Source organism: Diadema setosum, chromosome 2 (genome assembly GCF_964275005.1).
Source record: "Diadema setosum chromosome 2, eeDiaSeto1, whole genome shotgun sequence".
In the NCBI taxonomy this organism is placed as follows: Eukaryota; Metazoa; Echinodermata; class Echinoidea; order Diadematoida; family Diadematidae; genus Diadema; species Diadema setosum.
The window spans coordinates 8,740,388-8,765,952 of record NC_092686.1 but is presented as its reverse complement, the minus strand read 5'-3'; the positions used below and the strand labels follow the sequence as shown (position 1 = coordinate 8,765,952).

The 25,565-nt window shown below is 38.3% G+C and overlaps 1 protein-coding gene across 1 annotated transcript in view; it reads left to right on the top strand.

Annotated features, from left to right (window-relative positions):
- The window catches only part of LOC140239558 (uncharacterized), a 96,330-nt gene that overhangs the window by 14,137 nt on the left and 56,628 nt on the right, over nucleotides 1-25,565 (top strand). Inside the window, exons 3-4 of the mRNA XM_072319394.1 lie at nucleotides 1,022-1,123; nucleotides 24,194-24,331. Coding sequence (XP_072175495.1) covers nucleotides 1,022-1,123; nucleotides 24,194-24,331 — 240 coding nt within the window. The remainder of the gene's footprint in view (nucleotides 1-1,021; nucleotides 1,124-24,193; nucleotides 24,332-25,565) is intronic.

The window sequence follows — 25,565 nt, the reverse complement described above, 5'->3', positions numbered from 1 at the left end:
ACACCTGAAACGAATTGTTTTGGAAAAGATATTTTTGCATCACAGTGTGAAAACCATTAATTGTTATTATTGAGTGTGGACACAAAATTGATTAACTTTCGTGATTTGTATTGTGAAGCATATTGGTCCGGCGCAAGTTCTTTTAGAAACTCTTGTGAGAATTTGCCCTGCAAGGTATGTTTGAATGGCATGCAAAGAAACCACACATTAAAAAAAAAAATATCATAGTACAGCTTGCAACACTAGTATGTCTGCACTCACGGTTACACTTGATCATTGTTTAGGCATATGCAGTCTGGAGATTCAAAGCTTTTCACTTCCAGCCTGTTTTTTTTGCCATGTGTGAACGGTTGCAAATGAAATCATTTCTTGCAACCCGATGCAAAAACCGATAACTCCTTTGTGTGAATGCCATTTTTCATCAGGCCCTAATATTATAAAGACATGATCACAAAAACCTGACATAATTCAATATTGTGATGTATTTTATAACACCTTTTCATCTCACACATCAGTACGTTATTTACTTTAATGAAACTGTTGTTTTAAGTACTCTCCTGCAAAGCAGTTTGTTGGGTTTAGAAATCATACATTTCACACACACCCTGATATGACTCGATGGACTTGTGTGCTTCCCTTCTAGTCACATTATCAAACCAAATTCCGTACGTGATGTCACACTTGCTCAGGATGGTAGACGTTTCTTTCTAAATTGGACTTAATTTTGTGTAAATTGGACAAAACAAAAAAATCTGATTTTTTTTTTTGATTACTTTCATATGTTTTCACAAAGCAGTATCATGAAAATGTATGAAACTTTGATATGTCATAAATTTCTCACACTATCTGATATCCAATCTGATGATATCTGTACCGTTCTATTTGAGTTTATACATACCTTATCAAAGCCAACCTGACTGTGGTGTGTTATTACACTTCAATCGTCATGATACGTCAAAGACTTGTGACATCAGAAATGGACATCATAGTTATTTCCTGATTTGTTTCTTTTCCTCTGCAGATTTCTCAGCTGGCATCCTCCATGGTAACGAGAGACTTACTCAAGAGAGCCGAGACTCAGGTGTCCTCAAAACTCATCGACCAGATCTTCAGGGCCATTCATGTAAGTGGAGAACTACCTGTAGCTCTTCAACTTGTTAAAAACTTGTAACTTCACTAAAGTATTCTGTAGAGGAAGGTCCAGTCAGCAACGATAAATTTTTAATGTAGAAATTATTTTTTAGTTAATTGATAGGTGTCATTAATGATGATTTGGGCAAGTAGTCTGAATAGAAACAAATTGTCAAAAAGCAGTTTTAATTGCCTCCCTTTGTTTATTTCATTTTCAGGGCCTTAGATAATGAAATCAAAGTTCCACAAGAAAACATCTGTCTCCTTAGATATGGGTATACTACTAGACAAATTCATTCACATTATTTTCATCTAGTCAGTAATTAGAAATCCTACTAATCTTGAGAAAAACCCCAAAACAAACTAAAAATAGGTTCTTATCAAAGGACAGCCTCTAATTGCTATCAAAGTTGTGAAGGGGAAAGACCAAAGAACGTAGGTAGACCAATGATGCAATCCTCAGATGGAGATATACGTACCTGTGCGGAAGTAGTGTGTCGCTATGGCGATATCTTCCGGATGACAGGTGGTCTTCCATGGGGTGTGTCTATCAGTCAGTTCTCGTCTGCTGGTGAACCAGACAAGCGGTTCCAAACAAGCTGTGAGGGATGGTTTATTTTTTGCGTGGCCTAATGACGTCCACAAGCCCACTTCCTCCCAAACTCTTATAGGAATCTCTGCTGAACCAAAACGAGAACAAGGCTCCTTTCTCCATTGAGAAGTCAGCTTGTGGGGAAAATATCATGTGTACATTGATCAACCGGAAGATGCCCAGCTGCGAATAGTGTCAGATTTAGATTGGAACAGAAAGTGCAAGCACGTGAACTTCAAAACTCTTTCAGGGTGAAAGAGTTATCTCAGTGAAGGAATTAGGAGAAGATTTGCCTCATTCATCAGAAATCATTTCCATGAGCTTGTCCTTGAATAATCAGATTGAATCATCTCAATGAATATTGGAACTAACATACTTCTCACACTACTGGTAGGTCACTTTGTGGTATAAATTGAGGATATTCTTGAAATTCAAAACATGTCTGAATGCTATCGAATTGGGAAAACAAGTTCCAATTAACTGTAATCAATGGAATAGATTTGCTTACTATTAGGAGCAAAGAACTACACTAATTAATGTAAAACTTACCAAAGCTTAAATCATTAGCAGTGATTACTTGCATGATTATGAAGTACCCATATTTTTCTTATTAACATCAGCTGAAGTATACTGAAATCCACAGTTATGATTATTTATTTTTAAAAAAAGAAAGAAAGAAAAGTTGTGATTACTTTGTCAGTCTTAATATTACCCAAAATCTGTAATGAAACTCTTCTGATTAAACTTGATTGAAATTCATGAATGTTCTGAAAAAGAAAGAATACAACACATTGTATTTAGAGTGCACAATCAGGCCTGACAGTTGGTGATGTAGCAACACCATACATAATGAGTGTAGGAGACTTTGTTTCCAAATCTGATGGATTTAATATCTCGTCAAGTGGAGGGCAACCAACCATCACTTCACAGAACACTGGTCAGTCATCAGTTGAGTCCATCTCTAATAGAAATTAGTCTGTTGTCCAGCCTCCAGAAGCATTTGAAAATTAGATTTGAAAAACAAAAATTTGGCAGCACTCTTAAGTTATTAATACATGTTGGATAGAAATACTACATACATACTACTACATACATATGTAGACTTTGTAGCAAGAAACAAAAATCAAAAGATCTGAAAAACTAAGTTCTGTGTGTGATTTTTTTTTTTTGCCATAGCTTTGTTGAAGCAAAAGTGACCTGGTGGAAAAGTGAGTTAGTTCTTCAGTTTCACAAAACATATTGATACATTTAGGTAATTTGGGATGTTACAGGAGAAGCCCAAACAAGGACGATATTTGATATCAGGAGTCATCATAAATGAAAGTTGCGCATTATTTCAAATATTAGCATGACGGCATGAATATTGATTTATATTTAAAGTACCGTAAATCTTCTTTAACCTTATCATAGGAAACAAGGAAAGGACTGCTATGTGAGGTTGCAATATACTGGTACCTTGGAAACAATAGTTGCGTTCGCACGATACCTTATCTTGTATGATAACTTTAATAGATAATGGGCTAAATTGCTATGTTAAGCAGGGGCTTGTTCACACGTTGCTTATCATTGATGATAAGACTCATATTCTTTTATCAACAGGCACCACTTCGTGATTGAAGTCAGAAGGTGTGCTCTGCTCGTTTCAACCACTATTTTTCGCACAGCACTCACACATTTACAGTTAGAAGCAATTCTTTAACACAAAGCCATCAGTATGGGTACAAAACAAGCATGATCAGAGATAGCATATGGTACTGAATGTTTCACTGGTGATTAAATCTCACAACAGTGTTTCATATCATGCATGTACACAGCCTATATGCCCACATTTCTAGGGTGTCCATTTGCTTGAAGTTATTTAGTGCTCGTAAAGGTCAGGCTTTTAACTGTAAGTTCATTGATATTCTGCCTTCAGGCTACAGGCTGCTAACTTAGTCACTCCGTATTAAGGGTATTTGTTATCATAAATTTTTACCTCATTGCATTTATTGGAAAGGACTGCGCATTTCGTAATTGCACAAGCATCACAAATGACAACTCATCATAAAGAAGAATTATCAAGCTTTTTATTGATACCACATGATGTGACAACAAGTGATATGTTACCCCTCAAACCTGAATTGCAATTTTTTTTCCATAATACATTGAAGTGTAAATGATGAAATGAAATGAAAGGACATTAAATGTGCTTATATAGCACCATGTAAGCTGACTGGTAGATATTCACATCATAATTTTGCTGAAATTGGCTCTTTCCTCTCCAATTTTCACCCGCCTTCTGCTCATAAATACAGTGTTTGTCATTGCATTCATGAACAGCTTGGTAACCTGACTCTCTTTTAATGAAATAACATCTGTTGTGACCAAGTGATCATGGACATTGATAGAGGCCAGATCTAGCTGGCTCTAAATTGCTCACGTGCGTGCGTATGCTTGTACTTCATGAGTGACGTCAAGCCGCATAATCAATTTAAAAAAAAAAAATCTGTTTTGACACACAAGACATCGGACTCCATGTGCTGGCCATGACTGCTACTTGGTCACTCTTTGCGCTTGTAGAAAACAAGGTCATGTTTGGCCATCTCTTCCGCCCCCCCCCCCCCCCCCTGTGCCATGTTCTGAAGGTTGTTGAGCTGAGGGTGTACGTTTGCGTCAGGTTCCCAGAAATAGCATATTTTGGTTCCTCCTGACTGTCGTGCGTCGATATTTTGAGATGCGGATCCAGTGTATCGTAAGCATTGAGCAATGTCAAGTGTGAGTGATAGCAGTGAATGTAATTAGATTCACATGACTCTTCATGCGTCGAGATGATGTATTAGTTTTTAGTGTTACGATGTTCTCAAACCGGAATGTGCTAGTCCAACCTTTAGAAATGTAATTTAAAAACAGTAAAATTCTCCATGTGTGGCAATGGCAGGTTGGAAAGTGATCAATGTATTCTTCTTCTTCTTATTTTTTTTTTTTTTGGGGGGCGTCTTTTTGTATTTCCCTCAAACGCTTACAGTCTTGTCCTGTTGTTTTATGGGGAAGAATCTGAACAGTTTTGTGATTGGTGCATTGAGGTGGAGATTTTGAAATAAGTTTGGCAGGTCATTTGCCATTTGCAAGCTGCAAGAACCTTGCTTCCTGCAAGACCCCCTCACGGAAGAGATCCACGAAAGGCGGGTCGATGCCTTCTGCAGGGCTCCCGTGATGCGAAACCAAAGGGTGATTGTCCTACGTCCTTGAGGATGGTGGAGCCCTTCTGTTTGTTCCTGGGCTAAGATTCGCAGTGCGGATCTTCCCCCAGTCACCCACCAATGCAATCAGTGACACACTTCCTGTCGAATAGTGACCCCTGTCTGCCGCAATGATAAGGTAGCAATTTAAGAGGACACAGAGCTCCAAAAACTCCTGCACTTGTCATTTTGCTCATTATTTTTTCATCTTCGAGGTGTCTGACAACCACAAGGGAAAAAAAATGTCCCATTAAAAAAGTGAAATATGTTGCGGTTCATGTGCTCTTCATGACTCTCTGTCACACTCTGATGATAATGTGCTTCCATTTTTCTTTTTCTTATTTTACAATCTTGCTGTTTTACCATCCCGTACATGTTTGCTGAAGAATGAAGCCTGTAGTTCATGTCTTCCTATCATTGTTAGATGTTGAAGCATTAATTCTTTTTTTTAATTTGGCAAAAAAAACAAAAACAAAACCAGCATGGGACAAAAAGAACACAGCTGTGTCAATTGTTTTCAAGGGCAATTCATACTTTATCAGAAATTTGAGTGGAAAATCTTTTGTGTGTACATAAACTTGTAATTAATTCCTCTGGAGGAAACAGTTGTGATGTGATGCTATTCTCTTCCTTAGTTAGTCTGCCTTCATATATCCAGAACATTGAGTAAATTTGCTGTTAATATTGTTAACAATTTGGTGTTTTTGATATTGAAAGTTGATTATCAAAAACTGTAGATTTTATTTATTTATTTTTTTTTTGTTGCAGACTGTCAACTCCTTTTAAACTGAGACTTTGATGGATCCAAACCAAATTTATAAGAATGGATCTGAGATGATGGAACAATTTGGCCCCTTGCTTGTGTGGACATTTCGAAGCACTTCCCAGACCATGGAAGGCATTGAGAAAAGAATCACCAGACAGACTAGATTAGTTCATATTAGATGATCAGGAAACAGCACAAGTTTGAGTCTGATGGGTGCAGTCTACAATTTATCGTCTGGTCACGGATAACCACATTCTATCCACCACGGTTCACTTGTGTGCTGTTAATTGGGCATTTGCAACAGAGGCGGTATTTTGACCTGAATAGTGAATGCCCTCATATGATTGTCTTCTTGTTGTTTGAGAGGTCTTAAAAGATTATGCATATGAATTGACTGGTGCCGTGTAGCCTGAATTTTTTGTTCACTTTTGCTCTTTTTTGTTGTTTTGTATGGTTATGTTTGCTTATGGGTTTTTTCTTTGTGTGTATGTTTTTGTTTTGTTTTGTTTTGTTTTGTTTTTGTTGTTTGGTTTTCTTTTTGAGAGACAGAGACAGAGAGAGAGATGTCAACCTTGGAGTCCTCCCTACCAGGCCAGGGATGAGAGAAGAACCACCAAATATGGCAGAAGAAGAGGAGGGGAAATTCAATTACTGTGGGACAACAAAGACCGAAATGACAGTGGGCTCACATTTATAGGCCAGTTATGGGCTGGTTTGAGTGTCTGTAATTGGGAATTCCATTCGTCAGCTTCCTGTTTGCATCTAGTTTCACTTGCAATCGTCAAGTGATGATATGATACGAGAGGCAGTGGTGATGCGGGGCAGGACTGGAAATTTACTCTGACTAACACCAACATCATCTTTCTTTTTTTTCCCCCACTCTGTTTCTTCTCATTCATTCTTTGACATTTATAATGGGCATTTCCATGTGACATGAAAAACGAAGTGACACATTGAGTGCTCAAATAAACTTTAGGGGGTCCTGGATTGTTGATAAAGCATCTCAGCTGGAAACCAGGCAGCATTGAGTAATGACAGATATCACTCAAACAAGATTTGCTTGTCTAAATGTCTTCCCTGAAATGTATACTAGTATGTCTTAAAATACCCCTGACCCCCCCCCCCCACACACACATTTCACATTATCAGAACTGCAGTAGAGTGTAAAGACTATTAAAGGAATGGGATGACATTGTTAGCCTCAACTGCTTTCCTATATTGCTAGAAAGTTAGCACAACTTTTGTCACTATTTGCATCGACCGTGTTATCTTGTCGTTATGAAGAATCTTCTTGACCTAATTGCAGTTCCTCATATTTCATTCTCTGTGTGTGAGAAGGAAGTCCAATGGTTTTCATGAGATATTTTTAGTCTGTTCAGTGAGTACCTTTTACTTTTCTTTTTCTTTTCTCTTTTTGTTTTGTTCTATAGTGAATGCAGAACATTCTGACGTAGTGCCGTGCTTTTCCGAAATTGTTTTGTTCCAGTTGATTGAGGTGTGCATTTTTCCACCCGCAGCCGGCTGTCACCGTAATCTTCCCCATCATCCTTTTCACCGCCGCTGATGCAAAACTTCCTCCGGGGGTGCCTCCGAGTCTGGGCAGACCTCACGGCTCGCCCAGATCTCTTTTTTTCCCCTTCTATCTGTCTTTCTTTGTGCCAAGCAGCGATGTTGAGGCATGTACCGGCTTCCCTTCCAAATTAGCGCTTCATCTGGCGTAGGATCGCCCCTGTTGACACCTCACAGGTGAATCTGTCCGGGAAGGAGTGATGATGTTGAGTGGGAAGGGGAGGGGGGAGAGTGGAAGGCTCATGTTGAGGGAGAGGGGTTATGTTAGAACATCAGAACTGTCATTAATGGTTACAAAATGTATAAACCACAGGTGAGATACATCAACACCTCTTGAGATATACTTTTTGTCAGAGGATTTCTCTATCCCTTGATGGACTTCTCTCCCCCCTCTCTTTCTCTCTATCTCTCACTGATTCTCATAAAGAGTAAGTACAGGCTTTTGCCCCCTATGTGATGCAATGATGTCAATTTACATTTAGCTCATAAAGAGATTTTTTCAGAAGAGGAACAGAAGGGTCATTGGTTGAAACTTTGCGAGGTGACCACTCCCAGCCAGAAACTGACCCAAGCTGTTTTCTCATCCATGCCACATTTTGTTGTTATTATTGTCATCATTGTCATTGTTACAAACTGACCTGCCATTTCATCTAATAAAAGAGGGAGAGAAGGTTGAATAAGATGATGGGGGAGGGGGGAGTGAGAATGGGAGGGGAAAACTTTATGGTTTGACCTATTGTCTTCTTTAGAGAGAGTACATGTAGTTTCACTTCCTGTCAAGTGTTGTACCTTTTCTCAGTATGATCGATATGAGTCATGTAGTAGCATCAATAGATGATGCATTCCAAGGCCAAGATAACCAAAATGTGAGAAGATGATTTCAGCAAGGCATATGATTGACACCAGAAAACAGAGGCTTATAATGCCCTCCAAATACTGACCCCAAATGATTCACCTCAGGGGGGCAAGTATTAAGCGGTCACACTTGTGTCCCATGCAAAGATGCTACAGGTAGGATCCAGAAGAATCTGCATCTATATCAATTTAATCTTTGTCCAGGGCAAAATGGCTTTTAAAGGAACTTGCATCCAGTTTGTGTCATTTTTATAAATTTTTAAGTATAAATGAAAATCAAACAAAAGTGATTTTGATTTTTATTGGATGTGCTATGAATTTATCAAATTTAATTCAATTTGAGTCAATATGATTTGATATGATTCCTTTGGAGTGGAACAAGTATCACTTAGGGCGACATACAAATGGAGTTTTATTGTGCAGGTTGCCAATATCCCCAGGATTCTGGTCTACACAGTCTTACCTTGAGAGTAGATTCCTTGTCAGCTGACATATCTCCTGCCCTGACTGTAAGAAACGGGGGTTTCATGCGTCACACATGCCCCCCTTGTGTTCAGGAAAGGGGGGATGGCCACATCAATTGATCCAATTAGATTTTGAAATGTTTGAAACTCTCTGACAAGACATCCTTTCCAGTGATCTATAGGTGCAGAAGATGCGTGACAGTCTTGCATGTGATAAAAGACATCACCAACGGTCAGCATGTTCTACAGAATGTCTCATATTAAATCATGATTCAGTTCAAGCCAAAAATTACTCTCTTTTATTTTTTTTTTCTCTCTCGATGTTTATCAATCTAATCAAATCTTTCATCAGCGGTAATAAAGCTAGGATGGTTGCCTGTTAATTCTAGTCACCTTTTTTTTTCTCAAAATCTTGCCAGTAATTGCTTTGGATGTTGCCAGAAACTGGACATTACAATTCAGACAAAAAAATCACTTCCCTCCTGTTTTAGTGTGCATGCATGTGGCCTCCAAAGCCTGCAACTCATTGGGACTATTACACATAGCCAGAGAGAGCATTTTTTGTTTTTTTTTCTTAGTGTGTGTGTATGTTTATTTTTGGTTAGAATGTAATTTATATTTTTTCTTTGTTCTTTGAGAACAATTAGAGAAACAATTGAAACATTTCAGTCCTTGATGACTTCTCATTATGTCTCAAAATGTGGGATGCATGTGATCAAATGTCCCCCTAAATTGCAGGCAGAATCACAGCTTTCTTCATGGACAATGTCAACAAGTCATCTGCATTTCACGAATCGATCTGCCTAAATTTTGTTTTGTTTCTACTTTCCAGTGGAAGCTTTGCTCTGGTTGATTGCCAGACTGTCATTATGGCTTCATTAATTGCTTCTTTCCCGTACGCTTCCTCTTCTCATCCAAAGCTTGCCAAAAGTGGCCTGTGGTGCCACAAAAAAAAAAAAAGGTCTTGTCAGGTTGCAATGCCCATGACAAGCAAAACTTGGTCAAGTTCGGGATGCTATTTAAGTCCCCTTTGTTGAATCATATACCCTTCTTTATAACCTCAGTTTAAATCGTCTTTGTGACGTGCTTTACGCACACACTCAAACACACACAAAACATGTATGTATGCATGCATGTACATACATATAGACAAAAACATTCTACAATCTACCATTGATAAGCAAGCAGTGCAGTGGTCAGCCATCTTGATTTTGTTGACAGGATATTTTCACATTTCACTATATTTTCCTGTGTCAGATTTTGATATCACGTATTCTGACATTTGATCAAAACAAAGTACAGTGTTCCATGCGGCAAGTATGCAAAGCATAAAAGATTAAGTCATTCTGACAACTGAATTGTGCATATACAAGTACTATTAGGATAGGGATATTGCCAGTATATATGACTATTGTAGACATTGGTTGGTCATTATACTTCTCTCTGATCAAATGTGGTGTTATTCTGCCCATACAAAGTCATCAATTTGATCTTCTCTGTTTCACTTTCACTTGAATGCCTTTCTAGTTGTAATCTATAGTATCTTCTTTGATTTCATTTCTATGGTTCACTGATTTGCACTGCGCCAAAATTTTGTTGTGATTGTATTGAGACTCAACAAGTTTCAAGCACAGAACTCTCCTATCTAAGAGTATCCCATACTCAGTCATAAATTAAATGATGATACAAAGAACCACTCCTAGACAGTGCACCATCAAAGTCTTGAATAGAAATAAAATGCTATAGGACTCTTGATGATCTGTCTAACCACTCTCATGGTCCTTAGAAAGTACTTACATTGAAACTACAATATCTTCATCTCAAAGATCTTTGAAGGTGTCTTTAAACACTCCCAAGATAAAGGAAGAAAAGTATTGCACATACTATGAATAGCACTGGCATTTTTCATTGCAGCTGATTGACAAATTGCCCTACATTGACATAGATTCGAAATATTTCTCACATTTCACATGAAAATGTACAGTATGTTAGTATTGATAAGCCACATGAAATGTCACCATATTTTCAGCTAATGGTTGCCATGGCAATGACAAAATTAACTTTCATGTATAACACAAAAGTGTACATACCAAATGCCATGACTGATGATGTATATATTGTATATTGAACAGCCAAAGATATTCTTGTACGTGTAATCCTTTAGACATATCGTTGAAGTATGTGATGTTATCAAATGCTCAGAGGGGTGCAAAATGCTGAAGAAATACAGAGGCCGAAAGCCTAAATGTATTCCAAGACTCTCAGAAATGCTGAGGGTTATGTCGGATGACCCTTGATGATTGTTTGGTTTAAAGGTTAATCACAGGTGTTGTGCTCCCAGTAGCTAGTGACTCTCAATCAGTCATCACAGCAGATACTACATTTCAAAATCACTTAGGTCATTTTGCGTATCCGCAGACATGGGGCCAGTCCATTAATAAGCTTTTCGTGTTTTACAACCCCTCCGAGCTTCTCTTTGGTGACGGACAGGAAACCATAAATCTTCCCATAGCAGCAGCAGGCAGCACCCTGTGGACAATCATCAAGGGTCGTCGGACAGAACCCGCAGCATTTCTGAGCATCTTGGGATACGTATAGGCTTTCCGCCTCTGTATTTCTTTGACAGCAATTTGTGCCCCTCTGAGCATTTTGAGTTTCTCCCCTGGCGGAAGTTAATATCAGAAATCATTACAGATAAAGAAGAGCTAAAACAAAGATGGCTGTCCTTGAAGTTTTGATGCCTTGGTAGTTTCTAGGCTAGAAAATTTTCCCAAGAGAGTTAACGGATGTTGCACAAGAATTTCCTTCTCTTCAGGCTAAGTATTTTTGGATCCTGCTCATCATCACCAACACGACAAAGTGGAGACACTTAAAGCTATTATTCAAGCACATTATTGCTGTAAAATGCATTCCCTGGTACATTCTGTCTTTTTCTTTCTTTGTTGAATTCTTTACACACATAAGTTTTGTGTTGCTAGCCAGAGCTATTTTGCAAAGTGCTCTGTTTAACACATCCTGTTCTGTGACACAGCAATTGCTGATAAGCTAGAAAGTCATTGACAATGAATACAATTATTTTATGATGTATGCCAATAAGGGGATTTTGATCTTCTTGTTTTTGGAATGTATATTTTTGTTCCACCTTCTAACTAACTGAGGTCAGTTGCGATGGACATATGATGTCTGCCAATTGTTACCTATTAAAGTATGAAGGAAAAACATAATTGTATAACAGCGGCAGATTGGCATCAGTCATTCTAATGAATTAAATGTGAGAACTTCCAGCATCCCTTCTTGAAAAGTAAACGGAAGTAAATGTTATGAGCGTGATATGGACAGTTTTATATAGTCAACCCATTTATGACAGGAATGTGGTATAGATGATGTACAAAATCTGTCAAGAATTCATTGTCTTGTAGGGAACAGGTTTTAAACACAAGGATGTGATTTGACTGTTATTCCTTGTGAGCAGATTATGCCCTCTTTGCGTCAAATAAATGCCGTCAAACTATTTAACATATGCTGTCAAAGTGAGTTTTATCACAGCCTAGGAGTCTCGCAGGAAATAACAAAGTTTGACAAGGTGTAGGTAACTTGAAGAATTGCACACGGTGTTCTACAGTACTTCTCATGTTTGATCTTGTGTGTTTAGGCTGGTTTTCTGGTTTTTGGTTTTTACCTTGTGCCTGTGTGTGACTGATCCCAAGAAACGGATCGCTCTTGCGGCGTTGCGGGGAGAGTTTGCACAAGGACGAGGTGGCGACTTTTATGTCATGCACTTCCTCATCTGTGTTCATGACTCCCCGAGGAGTCGCAGGAGGGTGTCTAGAGGTCAGCATATTTCTCGAAATTCAGACTAGGTTGCCAGTTGGAAATTGATGTTGATTGAGAAGAAATTAATGAAGGAAGATAAATTACAAGAATAAATGAGGGAGCAGTGACAAGGAAGGGGGTGGGGGAGTACCACAAGTCTCATTAGCAAATTTTTGATATAACATATACCGGTCAGAGCACTGACCGTAATTGACCTCCCAGATATACAGTCATTAGAGCGCTATGTCTGTGTAGTCTGTCTCTCAAGTACATGTATGTGTGTGCCTGCGTATGATTATATGCAAATGAGTATACACACATATTTGGTGACACAACAATTGCTCCAGTCTTATTTTCTCCAAGGACTTAGGGTTAGAGTTGGGGTTGTGATAGAATTTTAGGTTTAGTGTGATGTGAGGATTAGGATTATGGTTCTAAAGGGTTATGTTTGTGGGTAGAATTTATGTTTGGCCTAGCATGCATATATTTCATGGGAGCAATTGTCTCAAGGAGCAAATGTCATGGAACCATATATTTATACATCAATATACGTGTTTAACATGGCTTTTTTTCTGTATGTACATGCATGTACAGCTGTATGTGCAATTGGAAAATAATATGCAAAGTGACAATCACCTGGAAATAGAAAGAAACAATCGTTCAGATAAGTAAAAAATTGGTCTTTGTTCTTTATAGTTGAATATTTGATACCTTTATGTCAAAATCACTCTTTACATGTTGCAGAAGCTCTGAAAATGAAGTGATATTCAAAGAACTAACCATTCTTCGTAGGTTGCAGATGCGAGCAAAGTCATATCAAGACCCAGAAACAGAAATATGGCTTTTCAATATTGGAATTCATGGCTGAAACTGTTGAGGTTGAAGAAGCCTGATTTCTTTTTTTATCCTCCCAGATGTCCTGCGCGAGAGATATAATGCGTGCACCTGAATAATCCCACTTTAAAAACTAGCCATAGACAAGCCCCCACCCCTTTCCTATATGACATCCGTTTTGCAAGGGGTAATACTTTTGTGGTCTCTCGGGTAGTGAATCACCCATCCTGCACCCATAAGTTCACCCCTCTTTGTCTACCAGGGGTACAATCTGCCAGAAACTTGCAAACAATTAGATTATAAGGCAAGAGAAACCCTTGCAGTCGAGGAGGTGTTTCTGCCTAGTGTGTACGCAGAGGGGAAGGGGGAGTCGCGCACTGCAGCGAGATAATTTAATGTGAGAGGTTTTCATCTGCCGTACTTCCAAAATTAAACTGTTTTGCCTCGTGCATCCCCGCGCTTTCCTGTACGTGGCAGCGTTGGGAGCTCCCCAGTTCTTGTTGCCGTGGTGATAAAGGTTTTCATGATCTTTTATATTTCTTTTTGTGTGAGTGTGTGCTCACAGAGGATGCTGCTCTTACTGAAACCAAATGTTGTAATGCCAAAGGAGTTTCATGCTGCAGTATTTAAACATCTTCTGCCAAATTTCTTTAAGTTTGAAAAATGATAGAAAAGGTTGGGTAAACAGTTTTCGGCAGTCATTTAGATGTGAAAGGGAGGACTAATTTTGTGAGTTAGAGTCATGGCAATTTAATTTCTGCTATGTGTATAATTTGTCTTGCAATGATTTTCAAATTCAAGTTATTATTGTTTGCCATAATTACATCCTGTGCTCTTTAGGATATTTAACCCATTAAAGATGGACTGATTTTGCTACAACACACATTTCCAATAGACATTTGCCTGAGTATACTCAGGACTCGTCTTCAATAGGTGGGTCTTCATCAGCTCGAGCTTGAAGAATAGCCCGCTATTTCTGATCCAAAGAATTAGCCCGATCAGAAAATAGCCCGCTGATTTTGCAATGAAGACCGAAATAGCGTGCTATTCTGATCGGAAAATTAAGCCATAGAAATCTTGGACTTATTTGCAGAATAGCCAGCTAATTTGCAAAATAGTGCGCCAATCTTAACGTGTCTTCATCAGCTTGAGCTTAAACATCGGCACTGCATGCGTTGCGCCCCATGCAGGAACGTAGGCAGTCGGGTGGGAGTGTGTTCGCGCTGCTACTGTTCATTTAAGTGCGCATGCGCCAGCATCGAGCTTATAAGCCCGACCATGCCTGAAACTTGAGCTGGTGAAGACGCAATTGCACATTTCAGCTGACTTCGGGCTTATCTCTCTGATCCCCCATAAATGTGCTATTCTTCAAGCTCAAGCTGATGAAGACCCACCTAATGGGTTAATTGAGATTGAGATTTTGATGTGAATAGGTTTTGCTTCTATTTATACAGTAGATCTATGGGGTAAAATATTAGCCATTGGTAAAATTTGTTGCAGCGATATGACAGGTAGCATAAATGCACAATCTGCATGTTCAGAGATTGAGAGGTGTTCTGTATATGAGGCAGTGGAGTTGTGTTGATATTATCATTGCCAGACGATCGTGATTCGATCACACAGTATGGGAGTTTCTCATGCCAGCATTAATTAAAGGATAAATACCAACCTTTGAATTGGGATGGGAAAAGACGTGAGTCAGGGTTGCGTATCGGCGCCGATTAGCTCCCCACACCTCAAATTTAGACTTGGGAGTGAAACTGACTGCGAATCGTCCTCATGGATTACTCTGAGGAGAATATATCACCTCCCAGTTATATCTCGAAAGAATATCACTCCTACCTACTGACAATCTACTGTGCCAGCCAGCCAATTCCCACGAGATTCCGCGTTCCAAATTATTTTCATATCTCTTAAATCTATTTCTCGGCCGTTTTCTCTACACTTACTGCCGTGACTTGGCATTATTTCTGTCATATGCTTCTTGAGTTATCTCACACCATTTCCACTGTAGCGTTAATGCAGAAAGAATTGATTTTATACATTTTTGTATCACTCATTATTTTCATCAACAATCAATTGAATAGTATCGATGATATAAAGTTGCTCTTTTCTTCTCTTAACCCATAACATAATGCAATTTTGCATGAGCATTTACAGATTGATACTGATCGATGATTTCCACAAGAAAAGAAAATGTATTTGTAAGGCAAATTGGGAAATTTGTTATGAAATATCCATTGGGTAATTGGTGTGGGGAGGGATCATTACCATCATGTATTCTCTTCCATTTGCTGGCTGTAGGAACAGAAGTTTATTGAGTTGACATTCTACACAATGTGCTTTTGATGTTATAACTGAATGTAATGTAATAAAACAACTTCTGCCCCATATGGCTCTGATATCATGTACATTGTAGCTATGCATTGTTGTAAGCATGTCATATGTTATCAAGTGAATTGTCTGTGATGTTTAACTCACTGGAGGTCGTTTTATATTAATGTTTAGCTTCATTTTCTGTGAAGATCACACAATGTCCCTACATTATTTCACCTGTTACGTTCCCTCACAATTCATTTCACCCCATTCTTTCTGCAACCTTGAATATGTTAACTTCCTGTGTAGTGTTTGTTTTGTATTCCTCCATTTTGCTCAAACATGTAGCCAAGTATGGGAAGACTTTGGCCTTAAAGTAGAAAGAGATGATGTCATATATATTATAATCATTCTGTTAAGATAAAGAGCCTTTCCTTGGGCCTGAAGTGTTTACATTTTTTTCCATTGTGACCCAAATAATTCAAGAACTTCTCAGTTCTTCTCAGCTTAAATCATATCAAACTGAAACACGTTAAAGTCATTCATTCATCAGTAATGACTCAGAATTTATGTAAGAAAAAATGACATCTCAATACTTTGAATGATGGGAAGAACAGTTAGAATTACTGGTAATCTTGTAGACTATGATATTGACATGTAGTAGTAGTAGTAGTAGCAGCAGCAGCAGCAGCAGTAGTTCATTCATTAAGGTTTTTCTTTCTTGACATCAAAAGTTTTTTTCTTTTTCTTTCCTGACATCAAATGTTGCTGCTGTATTACTGAGATAACCTCTTTTGGGGAACAGGCAGATGATTTAAGGATATTTTTTCCTTAAACTACATGTACGAATGTGCATGTATTTGATATCGGTTTCGGTTTAGAACGAGAAGATTACTTTGTTCACACATTTCTTCATCCTTCATGATATTTTGTGGGAGATTATTGCTCGATTATGGAGGGATTTTGATTATTTTTTTTCTTCAAAAAACAGAAACTTAGCTAGGGGTCATTTGGATTTCAGGAGTTATGAGCCTCCCGAAAAAGAGTTTAAAGGATACAGGGGAATTTTGCTACTGCAGTGTTAAAGGGATATGACACAAAGTTGATTGCTAATCAGGTCGATTTTCAGACATCATAATTTGACATTGAGACAGGCAATATCTCTCTGTCAGCTTTTCTCTTTATCCAGTTTTTTTTTCCTCCGTAAAAATGTGGCAAATGTCTGGAAAAGGCTTTTTTACATGCTTATATAGTTCTCCCCATGCCGTCCTCTGGAGAGTAGTTCCCCCATTTCCTCGGCTGCAGAGGTGCGGGAGATAAAGAAGAAGCTGTCTGGGGTCGCAATTATCTAATAAAAACTCCTGCCCGCTACGATTTGACGTGGATTAATTGCAGTAAGATTGAGCCGACTGATGATGTCAGATTTGCTCTTTAAATACACTCCTCACAAGGCGGGGATTTGCAGAATTCATATTTTTTCCCCTCCTTTGACAAGATTTCACTGCTACTAGTTTTCTTTGAGTCGTGCTTCCATAAATTTATTTTGGTTGATTCAAGACTTGAATGTGAATCTTCATGCAGAAAAGTTGCAATGTGTGCTGTTTTTTATGTGCAGCTCCTTGTAAATTCAAATGATGTACTAGATACTGTAAAACAAGGAATGTTCGCGTGCATTTTAATTTTGCGAATTTTGCAAGTGCCAAAATTCGTGAAATTAAAATGCACATGAAAGTTCTTCCCTACACAATATGCATTGGATGCCATTGGCAATTTGCGAAAATTTTATACTGCGAGAAAGCCTGTCAGCTCCAATTCGTGAAATGTTCATGCCGCGAATATATCATGTTTTACAGTAATTCAAACAGTGATTGTTATTATTATTATTACCATTACTCTTGTGACTACTATTACTAGTAACAGGTAAAATATTTTGTTGATAGTACGTTTGTGTCAGCACATGTTCCTAGAACAAAAATGAATATCAAAACTGTATTACTGATTTTGCTATTCTTCACCTATCCACACCAGTGATCTTTTGACACTACGACAGTAATTCATTTCTGGGAATAGAATTGATATCAACTTTTGTGAGTGAACAGTTGGGTCGACATGAGGTTGTAATCAAAATCTCCCCCGAAACAGGAAAAGAGACTTATTCAAATTGTGCCATATTAGGTGTCAGTGAAATGGTCTTGCTTGCCAGGAAATCATTTGTGATCCCTTGTAACTGAAACATTGATAGCAAAAGTTTGTAGTATTGAACCAAAGAAGGGGGGGGGGGGAGGAGATTATGTTAGCAGTAATCTGGAGATAATCATTGCCCTGTATTGCTTTCATACATCAAATTTCCATACAAATGGCTTGTTAAGGCATCCCCTCTTAGAACCCAGAAGTGGGATAGGAGAATGGAGACCTTACACCAAATAGAAAACGCACCAAAACTTGGAATGAGCAATCCAGAGTTATTCATTGTAGGACTATTATTCTCATTCACTGTACTTCAGTAACATAAATACTGTAGATGCATGGTGACTAGGTAATACAATGTATGAATCAAACTACACTACCACCACATCTCTTACATTTCTATGCTTAATAAAACGTGTCGCTCATCAGTTTGCCCTCATATTGCATGCAAGATAGAAGTACAGTGTTGCTTTGGCAAAAATGAATGCAGTGTAAACATTGGTGTCATTTAGAATGGGATGTCATCACTTCAATTTGACTTGATTGATAAAGTACATTTGTAGAATCAACAGACACAATTGTATAACTTTGATCTAAGTAGGAGATATGGTGGAAACATTATGTAATGTTAGAAGAGCCACAGAATTTTTAAAACTTATGACCCGTTAGTAAATTTGTGTACCCTATGCCTGGCATTGCATGTACAGGAAATATGGTGTTTGTGACTGGTAGCACACCTAGGAAACCCTCACTCCACCTCCAAACTGAAGTCCAGGGACTCTGGCTATTAAAAGATTTTGTCACCGTCAACAGTTGTTGCTCCTTTCCTAGACCCCACACCCCTCCTCCCCCCCCCCCCTTCATGCACACACACACACACACACACACACACATACTGTTTATAGGAGCAAACACATACATGCACACATACAGTCTGCACCCTTACTCGTGTTTGCACACATGTACAAACATGGATAGACATCTACCTCAAAAGGGAAAACAGGTAGCAAAACCCTTCTATGAAGTCAGGATATAGACAGCACTTAATACTAAGACAAAAATAAATGGTAGAGCACCAGTCTGGAATCACCTGTTCACAAGGAGGGGCCCCTTTGCACATTAGAAACAGCTTCTCCTGGTGGTAACTAATTCTTAATCACCAGAGAGGTGACCAATCCTTTTCTCGAGGCTAACAAATACAGTGTACCGGGGTGCCCTAACGCATTGGTATTCTTTTACGTAGAGTAAAAGGCTGCATTTGCTACTTGATAAAGTGTCTAATGTGTGATCTGTCTAGTTCTTAAAGGGATCATATAGTTTTGGTTGAGACCTAACTTCAGGTTTATAACATTTTTTGGTGAGATGATGAGAAACCTCTTATAAAGAGCATGTAATTCTAAGAGGAATTCAACGTTTATTTGATGAAAATTGGTTTTGTGAAATGGCTGAGATATCCAAAAAGAGCATTTGTAGTAAAAGGTGGGACCCACCTTTTATTACGATCGCTTTGTTTTACTTTGTTTTTGGATGTCTCAGCCATTCCAAACCAATTTTCGTCAAATGAACTTTGAATTCCTCTGAGAATGGTATGCTCTGTACTATTTCATAAGTTAAGTGGTTTCTTGGTATCTCGCAAAAATTTAAAAGCCCAGTACTCATCTCCACCAATACTATACCGTCCCTTTAACTTTTGCTGGCCAACAGTTCACTCTGCAAAGTGTCAATTTGTTGTGTGTGGTTGTTGTTTTCTTTTTCAAAGATGAGTTTCTCCTTTTCTTTCTGCAGAGGGTGTGAGGGGAGGGAAAGTTATCACATTTTCATATCAACTAATTGATGGCAACCTGTTTAGGACCATACGATGATCACATCATCCATTAACCAATCCAGTGCTTTAACTGGGCCACCCTGTCTCAAACTACCAAAAGGATGCCACAATCCGGGATGATTATGGGGTAAGAGGGGGATAATTCTGCCCTCGTTCTCTTCTTCCCAGGGAATCCAGGGTCTGGTATCTGCTCAAAACCAGATGAAAGAATCGGGTTAATACGAGATTACCTCATTTCCACCTGGTTCCCTTCCCCCCGAGGGAGCTGCGGATGATATGAAACAAACTATTTTGGGGGGAATCGAAACAGGAACCTGAAATATCTTAGCTCTCCATGAAATTTGATTCTTTGAGACCGCACTTATAGTTTTACCTGTCCTCTTTTCACGACATTGAAAGAGAAAGACATCGACATCTGGGCATCAAAAGAGGAACATGGAGTGATTTAGCTTTCCTCGAAATCTGATTCTTGAGACTTCCCCCTCTGTGCTACCTGTTCTTTACTTCTCACGAAAAGACTTTTCAAGTAGTGGAACTCCTCCAATTGTGTCGACCTGTACATCTCTATACGGAAGCTAAAGCTGGATGAAGTCAAGTCTGAAAGAATAACTTGCCACAATTAGCATCTAGATTTGATGCGCACAAGAAACTTGTACATCTTGTCAGGGTCTGTGTTACAGGTGTAATCTGCTAAGATTTTGGTCTTCTGTGCCTAGGTGATCTATAATTTATTTTAGGGGATGCTGATAGATGCGGGTTACAATTCAGGTTATAATAATAGGATGATACCACCATTAGCCCCTAACATGTCCACGCACGTAGCTATAACCCCTCATGTTTTTTCACCAGCACTCAGTTACATTCAGTTACTGGTAATTCTTCAAAACTTGACCCAATTCTAACAATATATTGTAACAGTATGCCTCAGTCCAACAGGAAAGCCGTAATGACTTGATGGGGATTAAGGGGAGTGGGTAATTATCTCTATTTTCTCTTGGCAATTGCAAACAGCTTTGGTATAAAGGACTTTTGACACTTTCTTTACTTTGATTGACATTAGCAATGAGGTAGGTTAAAGGTAGAGAAGAAAAAAACTGGTCAAAAAAATTTGCAGGTCTGCACACCATGCTACTGAATAGTTGTCTTATGTTTTTCTACAAGCGTATGCATAATGAGGTTGATTGATATTGTATTATGTATTGTATTTGTATTTGTCTCTGATGCTTAAGAATATTAGGGTAACTTCACCATTTGTTATTGAGCAGAATTGCATAGTAATGTTTGTCAGACAACAAGGGGCTGATCCTGATGTATTTAGGTGTTAGATTTTTACCTTGACTCTATCAGCCTACAACATTATCTTTCACAATATTTTTGTCCCCATACAAAGATTTAAGATGTTCTCTTAGAAAGAAGAAAGAGGTGGGGGGGGGGGAGGGAAGAAAGCTTCCATCATGTTATGATAATACAAAGTGGTAATAACCAATTCTTCTTTTACCTCCCAAAGATGCTAACTTATTCAATAGTTAAGTCTGAGAGAGAATGAGAAACAAAGTAAAACAACAACTGCTGAGATAAACAGATGTGCAACAGAAAAGAGAATATGTGTTTGGTTATAGAAAGAGAGAGATAGCATCAAGTATGTTATAATAATGGGTGGTAGAGCCAATTTTTCTTTTATCTCATGAAGATATCAACTTATTTGATAGAATCGAGTCTGAGAAGAAAAAGAGAACAATAACTGTTGAGATAATGGATGGTGTAACTTATTCCACTTTTATCTAATAAAGATGTCAACCTACATGTATTTAACCTGTTCCATACAGGAACTTGGTGACCTGCATATCAAAGGGAATGTGCAGTACTGGTTGAGGTGGGGATTCATGTTTTAAACATTCATAAGTGAGATAATGAAAAACCTCTTATGAAATATGAAAGAGCATGTAATTTTCAGAAGGATTCAATGTTTATTTGATGAAAATCGGTTTTCAAATGGCTGAAATATTAAAAAAAATGATAATAATAAAAGGCGACAGGCCGCGCCTTTTATTAGGATATCTTTGTTTCACCTTTTTTTTTTTGGATATCTCTGCCATTTCAAAACCGATTTTCATCAAATAAACTTTTGATACCCCTTAGAATTGCATGCTTTTTGACATCTCATGGAGTGGTTTCTGAATATTTAGCAAAACGTTAAAAGCTAAATCCTCACCTCAACCAGAACTGTACACACCCTTTAAGTCGATGGGATTTCAGAATTCAGTATCGAATGAGTTAACATATTATGAAGTATGAAACTATCATGTAATAAGAAGAGGGCCGTACAGCATCTTCTGTGCAAAATCTATGTCTTCATGAAATTATGCAATTCCTGGTTATGTAACCTTGTCCCCAAATTGCCACCCCGATTCCTTTGATATGGAGATAATCAAGCTATACATCCAAGTCTTTGCATGTAAGTGGGTAAGCAGTTGAGGTTGGAGAATCATATATAACTTCAGGAGGTCAAATTTTGGCAAAAAAAAAACATCATGGGGAAGTTTTGCGGGGGTAATTTCCACCATCGACAATTTTTAGTAGCCAATGCTGGTACACTAACACCCACCCCTTCCCTTCTCAATCTTCACCTCCTTACAGGACATTGAAATAAAACCAGAGAGAATATTTGACTGTTTTAAGGTGTCAACTATTTATAGATTCTTAGCTCGTTTGTAGTCAATACAGTAGTTAACATAGTCAGGCAGTGCACACAAGTTAGAATACAAGCATTGTGCCATTTTATTTTATTTTCATATTTTTATTGAATTGGTCTCTCCTTGGACATAAAATCGTAATATCATATCAGCATGCCGTATCACACAGCCTGGACCCTTGATAGTTGAGTTCACATGCTGTTGAAGCAGCAATGCAGCAAAACTAAATGCAGAATTCCTTTCTGAACACACGGTACATACTTGCACTTTAAGGTAGCAAATGTGAAGACTGGAAAAGTTCACTTCCTATGAATGTTTGACATTTTCAGTTCATCATGGCAGTTCTCAAGCATATCAAGAAGGAAAAGAAAAATCAGGCTGTATATAGACAGCTCTGTACCAAACATATCCTACTATCTTATTTCTGGTCATTGATGAGGAAAGATATGTGAGATATCACACAAACTTTCTCCCTCCAAGGGAAGAAACCTTCACCGTCATGGAAACTGGTAGGAAACGTAGAGGAAAGTTTTCATTTCTCCCTGCCTTCCTCGGGAGCAGTTTGATCTCATTTTTGACAGTTCCCTTCCCTCCCGTACACACACACACACATGCATGATACTAGCTTGTCCCTTGCATGTATTTTTTTTTAAGAAAAATGGCTCAAGATGGCAGCACATAAACTCAAAAAGGAATTGAACATTTTTTTTTCTCTGCAAAAAGAGCAGAAGTCAAGTTACTGCCTGATGAATTACACCTGCCACAGCACGAAGAAATTTATAGAATTTCCAACTAATTAAAACTCTTGGCCAAGCTGTCTGCAGGGCACATGTTAGTATTGTGTGACTGGCACAGTTGTGCTTTGGTTAGCCTCTTCCAAAGACTCTTTCTACACTGTTGTTTAGTGCTGTCAATCTTGAGCGCATAAATCTTTGGGCTTCTCGAGATCTGCAAGTGTTATTGCTACATATATGAGCCAGGAGAGACTTAAGTAGGTGCACTACTCTTACTGAATATTCAGCTACTGGGTACTTCAATCAGGTTGCTAGATTTGCCCATTGGCTGTTGGTACATAGTGTATACTACCTGAACTTCTTCAAATACGCATTCTGCTGATTGGATGATTTGTGCATCCAAATGCTGATAGCAGAATTTGTTTTTTCACGACCAAAAGTTAAGAAAATCAGAGGGGTTTCTAAAAGCTCTTTTGCAGGTGGCTTGACCCTCACTCGCATAATGACCCTCTGCTCGTTTCACTCTCTATTACTACTGCTAAAGAGCCTCTACAAAGACTATGCTCTAATGAGCATTAAGTTTGATTTTGGCGCAGAAATCGAGCATTTCTCTCTTTTTTATTTTTAGCTTTGTGTACATCTGAGCTTTTGCCTTTTGATGCCCTTACCTGTTTGGATTGGTTGATGGACGGTTACATAACAAGTGAGGTTTGAAAGTACACTCAACATTTGTATACAATTCACAATACTCGTGGAATCATGAAATAAAGTATGATAGAAGTATTGGGATAATGTCCCATTTTGATTAGCCCATTTTGAAAAATGCTACAATTGCGTACAAGAAATTCCAGCAAAAAACAAAAACAAAAAAGGGAATGCTTGTCCTTGTGCAAGGGCAAGCTATTACCTGTGAAGATGTTTGATGTATGCAGATATATATATATATATAGAGAGAGAGATATATATATGATATATGAATATATTTGTCAGTACCAAATGTATATATTTACTTTTCTTTTTTTATGCAAAGAGTGAAGTACAGAATCTTTCATACATTGTATTAGACAAAATGAAATGAACGTCTTTCATAGGATGTCACATATATTTTGCAGGAGTCTTCCAGCCGTGTTTAGTTTAGATTTACCATTTTCCCGCATCATATTTCATATTTTTAATATTTCTTCTTCCCCGTGCAGGAAGTGACTGACCTTGACCCACATATCGTGAAGCACTTCCTGGTGTCACATGGCCTCCCCGAGGGAGGGGAGCTGACCAGGGCGGATGGTACCACCCTTCTTGTCAACCTCTTCATGGAACTCCTGCAGTGCTCCCCGGTGAGTTGCCGTGCCTGCCGTCACCGTTGGCGACCGTATCATCTCTCTCTCTCATTCATTGCCGTGATATATATTATACCTATTCATCAATGCTGTGATAGGTGCATTTCTTATTAAACACTGGGCTCTCTGTTTATAACTCTTTGTCTGATTAACATACAGCATTATCTTGTGATTTAATCCTTCAAATTGATGTTTTTCTGTAAATTCTAAAAGTCTTGGAGCTCAAAGTGAGCATTCAATGTTTTTGATCAGTATCATTAGTACAATAACAATGATAATCAAACACTGTTCACACTTCTCTTGGATTATTCCAGTTATAATGTTATACTAACCCTTGCAAACTGGATCTTTAAAAAAACAGAAGCTACCTGTTGTATGAAGGTCAGTTTTGCTAAGATTTAGAGGGGTTGATTATTGCACTCAAGTACATGAGAAAGTTTGAAATTTTCATAGAATATATCTGCTCCAGAATTGCAAGAGCTGACTTTTAGCAGAAGTATTTGGCAGTTTTCTGCATTTTTCTGGTAAATAAGATCAACTATAGTTAAATGGGTAAAAAAAAAACTTTTATCAAAAGGCATTTAGCACTACCCAGTAACTCATCTGTCATAAAGTTTGCTGTGTGTTTCATGCACTATAACCTCTCCACCTACCCACCCCTCCCCTCCCCTCCCCTGAATGCAGTTTAACACCTTCCAGCCTGTAATAACTTGTAAAGACAGTAGACATTGTGCATAAGACTAACTTGCCAGCATGGTAAAACACAACATACATGTATTAACAATTCCATCATACTGCCTTTGTGTACATCTCAGTTGTATTTGTAAAACTAAATCTTCAATTTATCAGCGGCAAATTTGCAAATAGTGCAAGGCAGAATGCGAGCTTTAACAGGCCAAATTATACAGGGCCTTTTGGAATTGATTTTCTTTTCCTCACCAAAACAAAAAAAAAGAGAACATTTGTCATTGGTAATTTTTGTGCAGTATGGTCCTTTAGAGAACATTATGACTATACCTCTAAGTTGCCTTAAGAAGCCCCGATCTGGAGTAGATATATTAATCATTCATTGACAAGAATGTGACATACTAACAGGTATCTTTTTCGAGCTTTTTGGAACATGACTCTTTTTTTCAGAGCTTAGAAATATTGCTAACATTGATATTGCATAGGTAGGACTGCACTAAAGGGGATCATCAACATTCACTATGCAGTCATACAGCAGTTTAAC